Source organism: Scomber scombrus, chromosome 16 (assembly GCF_963691925.1).
Source record: "Scomber scombrus chromosome 16, fScoSco1.1, whole genome shotgun sequence".
Classification (NCBI taxonomy): Eukaryota; Metazoa; Chordata; class Actinopteri; order Scombriformes; family Scombridae; genus Scomber; species Scomber scombrus.
Genome location: NC_084985.1, coordinates 904,858 through 917,559, shown reverse-complemented (window position 1 = coordinate 917,559; position 12,702 = coordinate 904,858). Strand labels below are relative to the sequence as shown.

At 41.7% G+C, this 12,702-nt stretch overlaps 1 protein-coding gene across 1 annotated transcript in view; it reads right to left on the bottom strand.

Annotated features, from left to right (window-relative positions):
- Window positions 1–2,336: 2,336 nt before the first annotated feature.
- Window positions 2,337–12,702, bottom strand: part of LOC133996734 (zinc finger protein 568-like) — an 11,767-nt gene continuing 1,401 nt past the window's right edge. The window contains exons 2-3 of the mRNA XM_062436356.1: window positions 9,982–11,217; window positions 2,337–3,448 (exon numbers count right to left, since the gene is read on the bottom strand). Coding sequence (XP_062292340.1) covers window positions 2,337–3,448; window positions 9,982–11,217 — 2,348 coding nt within the window. The remainder of the gene's footprint in view (window positions 3,449–9,981; window positions 11,218–12,702) is intronic.

Genomic DNA, 12,702 nt, shown 5'->3' with positions numbered 1-12,702 from the left:
GAAGGAAGGAAGGAAGGAAGAAAGGAAGGGAAGGAAGGAAGGAAGGAGGGACAGAAAGAAGGAGGGAACGAAGGAAGGAGGGAGGAAGGAAGGAAGGAGGGAGGGAAGAAAGAAGGAAGGGAGGGAGGAAAGAATGGGGAAGGAAAGGAAGGAAGGAAGGAAGGAAGGAAGGAGGAAAGAGAGAGGAAGGAAAGAAAGAGAGAAGGAGGGAGGGAAGAAAGAAGGAAGGGAGGGAGGAAAGAAGGGAGGAAAGAATAAGGAAGGAAGGGAGGGAGGGAGGAAGGAAGAAGGAAGGAAGGAAAGGAGGGAAGGAAGGAAGAAAGGAGGGAGGGAAAGAAGGAGGGAACGAAGGAAGGAGAGAGGAAGGAAGGAAGGAGAGGAAGGAAGGAAGGATGGAGGGAAGAAAGAATGAAGGGAGGGAGGAAAGAATGGGGAAGGAAAGGAAGGAAGGAAGGAAGGAAGGAAGGGAAGGAAGGAAGGAAGGAAGGAGGGAGGGAAAGAAGGAGGGAACGAAGGAAGGAGGGAGGAAGGAAGGAAGGAAGGAGAGGAAGGAAAGAAGGATGGAGGAAAGAAGGAAAGAAGGAAGGTAGGAGGGAGGGAGGAAAGAAGGATGGAAGGAAGGTAGGAGGGAGGGAGGAAAGAAGGATGGAAGGAGGGAGGGAGAAAGGAAAAGAGGAAGGAAGGAAAGAAGGACAGAGGAAAGAAGGAAGGTAAGAAGGTAGGGGGGAGGAAAGAAAGACAGAAGGAGGGAGGGAAGAAAGAAGGAAGGGAGGAAAGAATGGGGAAGGAAAGGAAGGAAGGAAGGAAGGGAAGGAAGGAACGAAGGGAGGAAGGAAGGAAGGAGAGGAAGGAAGGAAGGATGGAGGAAAGAAAGAAGGAAGGAAGGTAGGAGGGAGGGAGGAAAGAAGGATGGAAGGAGGGAGGGAGAAAGGAAAAGAGGAAGGAAGGAAAGAAGGACAGAGGAAAGAAGGTAGGGGGAGGAAAGAAAGACAGAAGGAGGGAGGGAAGAAAGAAGGGGGAAGGAAAGGAAGGAAGGAAGGAAGGAAGGAAGGAAGGAGGAAAGGGGGGTGGAGGAAGGAAAGAAGGAAGGAGGAAAGAGAGAGGAAGGAAAGAAAGAGAGAAGGAGGGAGGGAGGGAGGACAGACGGAGAAGAAGGAAGGGAGGAAAGAAGGAACAGTCAAAAGAGACAGGGTCAATTTGACCCGGGAGGACGACACAAAGTTTAAAACATTTCTTCAACCTACTTTGCCAAACCCAAGACCAGGACACACAGAAGGTATCAAGTTCTGCCACTTCTGATACATATAAAAAATGAAAAGCAATAAATATCCTTAGTGAGGCACAAAAGTAAAACAGTTGTTAGACAGACTTAAAGATTCTCTAAACATGTAATAAAACATATTAAAGGATCCTGCTTGAATAAAGAATGTGTCTGATATGGTTTTGCCACAAAAAAGTATTACCACTATAAAATACTAAAAATCCCTTAATCTAAATATGCAAACATATATATATATTTTTTTTCAGTTTCCTGTTGGACAGTAAAGTCTCAGTGTTTGTGCGCTGGAGGGTTAGGGTTTAAACATCACACTTGGTCTTTTAGTTTGGGTCAATTTGGTGAAAATCTATCAGATTTAACCAAAATGTGGATTTCATCTACATTCCCTTGGTATGTTTATATTCAACATTAATAAAAACATAAAAGACTAGTTAAAGTCTGTGTAAAGTAAAAAATAAATATGTGTTCTGAGTTTAACATACCACAGAAAAGTGTGTTGTTAACCACCCTGCCAAATTTCTCCTGCCGAGTCCACTGAAGCCCCGCCCCCTACCAAGTGTCACCTGTCAATCAAAGTCACCACCTCTACCAGAAACATGGACGCTATGTCTGAGAGCTTTCTGCTGCTAACTCAGCGGCTAACTTGGCGGTTAGCTCGGCGGCTAACTCAGCTAACTGGCTAACTAAAGCAGCAGGGGCGGGTTTATGTGATTTTCAGACCCGCCCATTAAATACTGAACACAGAAATCTTGAAACACAATTCGTGAAGCCTAGCTCCACAATTCAAATATAAATGGTTGAAATGCTTTTTACACCTTTTTTAGAAATACATTTATGACCTATTTAATGTGTTTAGAAGAAAATGAATTCACTTTACAGTCTTTAAGGTAACATTTAGCTAGAAGACAACGGTTACATTTCTGGTTAAATCTGTTCGACAAAAGACAAGAAATCAAAACAAATTCATTAATCAGCTTTTATTATATTACACTTTGTTGTCTGGAGTGCAAGTGTTCAACACTGAGATTGTAAGAAGTTCAGGTCCAGCTGTACAGCTTCATTTAGCAGCGCTGCTCTCACCAGCACACTCATGTCTTTTAAACTGTGACTGCCAAGTGAATCTTGTGTCACAAACACTGCAGCTGAACGGTTTCTCCCCAGTGTGAGCCGTCATGTGTCTTGTCATATGTCCCTTTCGTGAAAATCTTTTACCACAAACTGAACAAATAAAAGGTTTCACCCCAGTATGTGTTCTGATGTGCTGAACCAAAGTGTGACGCTGAGTGAAACTGGTGTTACAGACCGAGCAGGAAAAAGGTTTTTCTCCTGTGTGGATTCGAAAGTGTGCCACCAGATCTGAACGCTGCCTGAATCTTTTACTGCAGAGCGAGCAACAGAACGGCTTCTCTCCAGTGTGGACTCTCATGTGTTTGTCCAATGACCAACCATGACTGAAGCTGGTGTTACAAACTGAACAGACAAAAGGTTTTTCTCCTGAATGACATCTCATGTGAGCGATCAAGTGTTCCCTCCGATTGAAACTTTTATTACAAAATGAGCAGTTGAATGGTTTTTCTCCTGTGTGACATCTCATGTGTCTCTTCAGATTCGTCTTGTGGCCAAATGTTTTTCCACACTCAGAGCAGGTAAATGATTCTTTGTCAGAATTACTTAAATTACTTTTAAAACCATTTAAATCTGATTCCCTCTCGGTCCAATCATCATCACTGACATCCGTCTCAGAGGAGTCAGAAGTCTTGTCATCAGTATCAGGCTGTAAATGTGTATCTGGATGTGAGTTCCTGTCTGCTTCTGATCCTCCACAGTCCTCTCCTTCAGCTTCTGTTTCCATCTCCTCAGTTAGTCTTTGATGAAGCTGTGAGGACTGAGGTTTCTCTTCATCATCTTCACTCTTCACAGGAACAGGAGTGGATGTAAACTTGGTGATATCAGCCTCCTCCAGTCCTTGAAGCTGCTCTCCCTCCTGACTGGTCCAGAGCTCCTCCTGTTCTTCTTTAATATGTGGAGGATCTGGGTCCTGGTGGTCCAGACTGGAGCTCCTCTCCTGCTGCTCAGGGGAAACCTCTTCTTTAGTCTCCAACAGCTGCTGAACATCTGCAGGAGACTCTGAAATACAGAAACACACATAATAGAAAAAAGAAGTTAGAGCTACAATGAAACTATTCATACCACTACTTTATCTCACAGAGGAACTTAGTTTAACAAGGACTAAAACTGTTCAACACCTGAAATCATGGAAATCATAACCTGATTCAACAAATATATCAGCAAAGACATCACATGAAACTTAAAGTACAGAAAAGCCTAAAAAAGTTGTCGGTCATTTAGAAACAGAGAAACTAACAAGATCATTTTCAGTTGTAAAATATTCCCCATGGAGCATATCTTGGTCACAAATTCTTAAATTAGAAAAAAAATCTAAAACCAAAAGAGACTTAATATGTTTTGGACAACTTTGGTTTGCATTGATTAAACAAAATACTGTCATTCACACAGCTGAAGTCCTTATTTCCATAAAGCGTTAGTGTGTCTTTGTATTGTTAGAGCAGCTGGTCACACTGAGCCTGATCGCATCCTGATGCACAAAAACCTTTAGTCTCCTTCTCATCTTACTTACAAACCTGAACACAAGTTTACTGTGCTGTAGGATTATTAATATGTCATTTTATTAAATATTCACAATTTTTCCAGTAGAGTAAGTTGATAGAAAAATATGACCCATGACCTAGATGCTAGAAGAAGATTCTGTGTGCTTATCTGTCATTTTCTCACACAGCTGCCTCTTAAACATTTCAGTTTGGACCAATATTTGTTACATAAGATGCTCGGATGGGATCTGTTAACCTTATGACCATAGACTGTATATAAAATGGACGTAACATCTGTGACGTCACCCATTGGTTTGTGGACTGCTGCTCGGAGGCCAATAGTATCGGATCTGAGCAGCGCCATCTTGAACATTTCAGGTGCATGCTGGGAAAAATAAAAACAGGGATTCTACTTATATGGGCATCAGGAGGAGCATGAGGCGCCCTCCTGAACCTGTGAACCAATCAACCTGTCAATCACCACGTAGCCACGCCCTAATGCATACCCTGCTTTATCGTCACGTATAAAATCAGGGAGGCCAAAATGTCCCAAATGAACATCATACTGCATTGAAGAAGGCTTTAAACTAGCGATTGAGACCATAAACACATTTTGAAAACGTTTACTGAGGTTAGAAATCAAGTGACAAGTTGGTGAATTCTCCATTGACTTGTATAGAGACGGAAGTCCTTTTGACACCAAAACGGTCGCCCCCTGGTGGCCTTTTGATAGAATGCAGTTTTAAGTTACTTCCTGGTTGGCCTCACTTCAGAGGACCAGAACTCCCCGTCTGGTTATGACGCATGTTTAACCAGCCTGGAGAATAAAAGTACTGTTTCCCTTCCAGTCTGGGAAGCTTCCTTTATACAGATTGTTCGTGTGCTGTCTGTGTAAGACTTGTGTTTTGCTGAATTAAAGAGACGCTGACTTCAAAAGACCTCATTGAATGGTGACTATTATTTCAAAATAGTTCACTTTTTTATTTCCTACATAAGTAATCATGTAGATTCCTGTTATTTGGTCAGTTTATCCAACTAATGCCTGTCTGTAGATCTGCTGCCATGTTTTTAGATCTTTTTGTCCTCCTTCCAGTTCTCTCTCTCGTCTTTCTTTGTTTTCGTTTTTAGAACCATGATTGTATTTTAGGAAGCTGTTGGGACATTAGCTGATGCTGCACTCCTCCTCCTCCTCGTCACTCACTGTGGACAACACAGACGCTATTAGGACGCCTGTCAGTCACGGGACCTTACAAGCATCCGGGTTGGGGACAGAGTTATTTACCTTTAATCCTTCTGCAGTCTCCACTCAGGACGTCACAGTAAGGAATGGAGGACATAAATAGTCTCTTAGCTGCTAATGTGAAGTGTGGCAATACTGAGGTCAAAGGTCATGTCCATGTATCATATGATAAGTCCATATATAGACATGATGATGCTGATAATTACGTTATTGTATACATTTGAATCCCATTTCCTGTATTTTTATACATACATTTAGAGACTATGGTGATAAAAAACCCAGAAATTAATGAAGTTCATAATGAAAGTATAGTAGCAGTTACCTAGATTAAAGCCTGGACTGGATTATCTCAGAGAGGCCAAAGTCTGTTTAAAAGTTAAACACGGTTTAAGAATTGTGAAAGTTTTATTCTATTTGTGAAAATGCAATAAAGGCAGATTAAACCGTTTTTACCACTTTAGACCATGAAGCAGGAATAGATGAAAGAACAGTGACCGTCTGTGGAGATGACACCATGCAGTTAAAAAATAATAATATAATAATAATAATAATAATAATATTATTATTATTATATGTATTACGTCCCCCCAGTGGACGTTACGCCCCAGGGACTTCATACAGTGTGAGTGTCTGTTATAGCTTCATTTCAGACTAGATATCATTATTTACTGCATCTCTCTGTCAATAGAAAAGTCTTTATTGTTATTGTACAAAACACAACCAAGAAAATAAAGAGTTTTGGGTGGAGCTGATGGAGCAGACAGACAGGTGTGATTATTATGTTATTGTACGATAAGTTGATGACATCATTAATGTGACAGGTTTGGATGTCTGTTATAACTACATTGCAGACTACATATCATAACTTACTGCATCTGTCTGTCAATGAAGTTATTGGTGTCAGACAGACAGGTGTGATGAAGCTGCTTCCTTCAGACAAACTAGTCTGGACCTGACATGATGACGTCATTAATCAGCTGTCTGAACCTGACATCATGACGTCATTAATCAGCTGTCTGTCTGAACCTGACATCATGACTTCATTAATCAGCTGTCTGAACCTGACATCATGACGTCATTAATCAGCTGTCTGTCTGAACCTGACATCATGACTTCCTTGATCAACTGTCTGTCTGAACCTGACATCATGACGTCATTAATCAGCTGTCTGAACCTGACATCATGACTTCCTTGATCAGCTGTCTGTCTGAACCTGACATCATGACGTCATTAATCAGCTGTCTGTCTGAACCTGACATCATGACTTCATTAATCAGCTGTCTGAACCTGACATCATGACGTCATTAATCAGCTGTCTGTCGGAACCTGACGTCACTAATCAGCTGTCGGAACCTGACATCATGACGTCATTAATCAGCTGTCTGTCTGAACCTGACGTCACTAATCAGCTGTCTGTCTGAACCTTAGTTAACTCAAGTCACAGTTGAAGCGTTTCAGCGTCATTACCGTAATGTCCGGAGTAGTGCGGCTCCTCTTCTCTCAGCATTTGGATTTGAGACATTTTTTCACACAGAGACAGAAAGAGCAGCTCCGGCCCTGCTGCAGCTAACAGGCTAAGCTAACAGCTGATAGTGAATCATTATAAACAGTTTCAGAGTTTCAGAGACTCCGATGCTGCGTCTCTGCTCTGTGTGAGTGACGTCAGAGAGAAACGACACCGCTGCTTCATATGAACAATATGAACACTTTGTTTCTCTCACAGTGTAAAGTTATCTGATGTAAACACGTCCTCCTCTTTATTCTTCTTCTCTAAGCTCTTTAAAGGCAGCCTGCATCCTTAGTGGTGAGTTTACCGCCATCTGCTGGTTTCTTTTATTTCATTTTACATTTCGTCTTTTTAACCCTCCTGTCGTCCTTCCGGTTCAAATTGACTCCGTCTGTTTTGACTGTTCCTTCTTTCCTCCCTTCCTTCAGTCTGTCTTTCCTCCCTCCCTTCCTTCTCTCATTCCTCCCTTCCTTCTTTCCTTCCGCCATCCCCCTTTCTTCCTTCATTCCTTCCTTCTTTCCTCCCTCCTTCTCTCTTTCCTCCTTTCCTTCTTCCATCCTCCCTTCCTCCCTCCTTTCTTTCCTTCTTCCTCCTTTCTTTCCTTCTTCCTCCCTCCTTTCCTTCCTTTTTCCTTCCTTCCTCCCTCCTTTCTTTCCTCCCTTCCTTCCTCCCTCCTTTCTTTCCTTCTTCCTCCCTCCTCTCCTTCCTTTTTCCTTCCTTCCTCCCTCCTTTCTTTCCTTCTTCCTCCCTCCTTTCCTTCCTTTTTCCTTCCTTCCTCCCTCCTTTCTTTCCTCCCTTCCTTCCTCCCTTCTTCCTCCCTTCCTTCCTTGACTCGAGGACAACAGGAGGGTTAATCAATCAATCACATTTCATACAGAATAGTTCAAAGTGTTTTACAGTAATTTGATTGACAAGCTGATAATAAGGCAGAAAAAATGACAAAATGACCAAAAATAATAACAACAATAATAATATGCTTAAAAATATTTAATATATGTGGAAATAAGTCAATGTTTTATTCCTCAGATGCAGTTTAACACAGATTCAGTCTGAGCTGTGAGATTATTGAGACAACAACTTTGTTATATGCACAAAAAATAATGGCAATGGCAAAAATATAGATAATATAATAACTAACTGATTAAAGGACTAATCTGTGTTTTCCATCGTCCTCAAAACACCAGACAGAAAATAAACAGTTAATAAGAAATGTGTCTTAATAGTCTATAAAACCCCCCCAAACATTTCATTCATTATAAAATATAAAACACATATTTCACATATTAGCAGGACATGATCATGTGATGAAGGACATAAATGAAACACTAATGATGATTGTGACTCAAACACTGAATCAGTTTCTCAGGTTTCAGCTTTAACGAATCATTAACACATCGTCCTCAGCTGGATCTCGTTTCTATTGTTCTGATAAAGCTGCTGATACGAGACGATAGTTCCAGTTCTGATGCAACCACGTAAACTTTATCTTAACTATTTCTTTTCAACCTTCAAACTTTTTATTGCGTGGCTGTTATTATTTTTACTCATGTTTTATGTCTTTTAACCCTCCTGTTGTCCTCGAGTCAAGGAAGGAAGGGAGGAAGAAGGGAGGAAAGGAGGGAGGGAGGAAGAAGGAAGAGATGGAAGAATGAAGGAAAGGAAGGAGAAAGGAAAGGAGGAAGGAAGGAAAGAATGAAGGGAGGAAAGTAGGGGGGAGGAAAGAAAGAGGAGGGAGGAAGGAAGGAAGGAAGGAAGGAAGGAAGGAAGGAGGGAGGGAGTGAGGACGGACAGAAGCAAGGAAGAAAGGGGGATGAGAAAGGGAGGAAGGAAGGAAGGAAGGAAGGAAGGAAAGGAAGGAGGGAAGGAAAGGAGGAGGTAGGGAGGACAGAAGCAAGGAAGAAAGGGGGATGAGAAAGGAAAGAAGGAAGGGAGGAAAGAAAGAGGAAGGAAAGAAAGAGAGAAGGAGGGAAGAAGGAAGGAAGGAAGGAAGGAAAGGAAGGAAGGAAAGAAGGAAGGAGGGAGGAAGGAAGGAAGGAAAGAAGGAACAGTCAAAACAGACGGGGTCACTTTGACCCGGGAGGACGACACAAAGGTTAATTTATTTTTTGTATTTATATGTCATTTTGAGTCTCATGTGAGCTGTTATGTCTCTTTGGTTGTTTTAAAAGTGCTTAACAAATAAAGTTGGATTGGATTGAACATCTCAGTGTTTATTATCTAAACACAAACAGCCAAAGCACTGTGAGAATTTCACAACGTTGTGATTTAAATCAGAAAGTATCTGATCAAAAACTAAAACTGACTCAAATTCAACTCCAAATTGTATTTAATTATTTCTATTGATGCATTTTGTTTCTCGTCTATAACTGGAAGAGTCTCAAGTCTTCATCTGATCATCATTCCAAACATTTACTTCTTACAGGCCTTCACAATAAACACAATGATTGTTTCTCATAAAGGACATTTAGAGACAAACATTTATAAGCTTTTAAAATGACATGACAAAAAAAAATGAAGACAGGAATCTGACTTAAACTGTGAGCTGACTTATCAACTGAATAGTTTCTCCTCATTAATCACAGACATTCATCTCCATCTACAACATGTAACTCATTCTCAACATCTGAAGGTTTGTTGTGAGTTCTCTTCAGCTCGTCATTACAGATAAAACTTGTACTACCTAATGGTGCTTTACCACTACACAGTTCCAGCACCACTCGCCTCGCCACCAGGAACCTTTTCCATTACAAAAAAGTACCTACTCAACGTGAGCGGGGTTGTCATAGCAACGCTGCATTAAACTGCCGTGACTTCGTTTTCTACACGACACAAACACATAACCAATAGAGGACATGGATGTGATGGTGTACTTGCTGCTGTATGAGGCTTTCTGTCTCACACAAAGCAAGAGAAGAGAAAACTAATCTCTGTAACGCTGTTGTTGGTATTTAAAAATGCCGGGTTTGATTCTTGTGTGGGACGGCTCATGACTCTTCCAGTGACTCTCTGACCAATCAGTGGCCGGCAGTCTGATGACGTAACATTTAGTATCGGCTCGGCTCGCTTGGAACCTCGGCAGAGCAGATACTAAAAAAGCATCAGGTACCAGGTACTATCCCTGATGGAGACGCAGCGAGGCGAGTCGTGCTGGAACTGTGTAGTGGAAAAGCACCATAAGAGAAGTCAGAAGATGCTGAAAGATTTCTGCGTAACAGCATCACTCATTGTAAAGCTCCTAGCTGGTTCTGATCCTCAACAGTCCAACTCTCTCCATCAGCTTCTGCTTCCATCTGCAGAGTTGAGCTGCAGGCTGGAGGCTCCGCTGTTTCAGACTGTGATGACTCACCTGTACACCTGTGCTGTCTGACCTGAGCCGGCCAGGTGAAGCTTTTGTTACAAACTCTGCAGCTGAATGGTTTCTCTCCTGTGTGGAGCCGTACATGTTGAGCCAGACCTTCCTTTCGTACAAAGGCTTTACCACAAAACGGACATTTAAAGGATTTCTCTCCTGTGTGGAGTCTCATATGAACGGTAACGTATCCTCTGCTGGAGAAACGTTTGTTACAAACCAAACAGCTGTAAGGCTTCTCTCCTGAGTGAACTCTCAGGTGTTTCTTCAGATACTCTTGGCTGTTAAATCCTTCACCACACTCATGGCAGTAACAAAGGTTGTTGCCAGAACTACATCTTTCAGGCACTTGGTTATTTGTGTTAATGTTTAAACCTAGCAGAGGTCCCAGGTCAGGTTCAGAACAGTCTGAAGTCTTGTCATCAGTATCAGGTTGTAGATGTGAGTTCCTGTCTGGTCCTGATCCTCCACAGTCCTCTCCTTCAGCCCCTGTTGTCATCTGCTCAGTATGAAACTGTGATGACTCCCCTATACAGTGGTGGTGTTTGACCTGAGCTTGCCAGGTGAATCTTCTGTCACACACACTGCAGCTGAATGGTTTCTCTCCTGTGTGGAGCCGTACATGCTGGGTCAGACCTTCCTTTCGTACAAAGGCTTTATCACAGAATGAACATTTAAAGTCTTTTTCCCCTGTGTGGATTCTAAGGTGTCTTTTCAGACACTTTGGGGATTTAAATATTTTACCACACTCAAAGCACTTATGTTGCTTCTTGATAGGATTACATTTCATATCACTGATCAGAGCTTCAATGTTGCTCATATAGTCTAAACCTGCTTGAGGTTCACTGATCTCTGTCCAAAGATCATCTCTGACTTCAGCCTCAGAATAGTCAGAACTCCTGTGATCAGTATCTGGTAGTAAATGTCTATCTGGGTCTGAGTTACTGGTTCTCTCACATATCACCAAGTCTTTGTTCTCTTCAGTTAGTGTTTGATGAAGCTGTGAGGACTGAGGTTTCTCTTCATCATCTTCAGGAGGGACAGGAGTGAATATGAACTTGGTGATGTCAACCTCCTCCAGTTCTTGAAGCTGCTCTCCTTCCTGACTGGTCCAGAGTACCTCCTCTTCTTGTTTAATGTGTGGAGGCTGGTCTGGACTGGTGCTCCTCTCCTGCTTCTCAGGGCGAACATCTTCTTTACTCTCCAACAGCTGCTGAACATCTGCAGTAATCACTGAAATACAGAAATACATAATGTTTACGGTTCCCTACTAGAGATGTAACAGTGTTCTAACAGCACATCGTAGGGCTGGGCAATTAATCGAAAAATAATGGAAACCGACATTTAGAAACTCTAATGGACTTAATCTTGCTCGTGTCAATTAATGGTGTTGTTCACTGTTGCCATGACAACAAAGGTTGCATATCTTTAATGATCATTTGAACCCAAACCATGATCTTTACATAGTTCTGATCAAGTAAACTAGACATTAACCACAGCGTCACACCTTAAAACATCATTATTTTACCTCCCTAAAGATCCTCATGTGTGAGGGCAGCAGTGTGAAATACAAAAGGAAGGAAGGAAGGAAGGAAAGCTGGAAGGAAAGATGGAAGGAAGGAAGGAAGGAAGGAAGGAAGGAAGGAAGGAAGGAAGGAAGGAAGGAAGGAAAGATGGAAAGAAGGAAGGAAGGATGGAAGGAAGGAAGGAAGGAAGGAAGGAAATATGGAAAGAAAGAAGGACAGATGGAAGGAAGGAAGGAAGGAAGGAAAGATGGAAGGATGGAAGGAAGGAAGGAAGGAAGGAAGGAAGGAAGGAAGGAAAGATGGAAAGAAAGAAGGACAGATGGAAGGAAGGAAGGAAGGAAGGAAAGATGGAAGGATGGAAGGACGGAAAGAAGGAAGGAAGGATGGAAGGATGGAAGGACGGAAAGAAGGAAGGAAGGATGGAAGGATGGAAGGAAGTAAGGAAGGAAGGACAGATGGAAGGAAGGAAGGAAAGATGGAAGGAAGGAAGGAAGGAAAGATGGAAGGAAGGAAGGAAAGATGGAAGGAAGGAAGGAAGGAAAGATGGAAGGAAGGAAGGAAAGATGGAAGGAAGGAAGGAAGGAAAGATGGAAGGAAGGAAGGAAGGAAGGAAGGAAGGAAAGATGGAAGGATAACATCAGATGATTGTTCAAACTGAATCGGCTGAATATGAACTTCTGATACGTCACGTTAACAAACAACTTCCCCTCAGCTGAGCACTCAAGATCACACAAGTAGAAGATGGGAGGACTTGCTTCCTTCTTTTTAAACAGAAACACACATTTTATTTTGTGATATTTAAATGTTTCTTTAAATGACACAAAATATAGCCAACAGTCACTTAACCTGGGTTATCCGGTAATTACCGAACTTTGACTGGTAAGATCTGCTGATGTCCGGTATAAATATTCCCTCTAAGCTCAATTTGAATTTTGAAAGGCACAAGCTAGAAACATGTTACGGGATTCTTTAGATTCATAGTTTTTGTTGCATCGTTATTAATGGTATGGTCCGGTCCAGATGTGTTTTTTTTGTTTGCAAATTGTTTTAAGTTCATGTTAAAAGATCGCAGGCTTGTGTAATATTTATTTATTTTAGAAGTTACGCATGTGAGTCAATTGACGGCACTCATTTTATTTGATATACTTTTCATTAAAAAGATTACGCTATAAATTGACCTTGATATCATTCT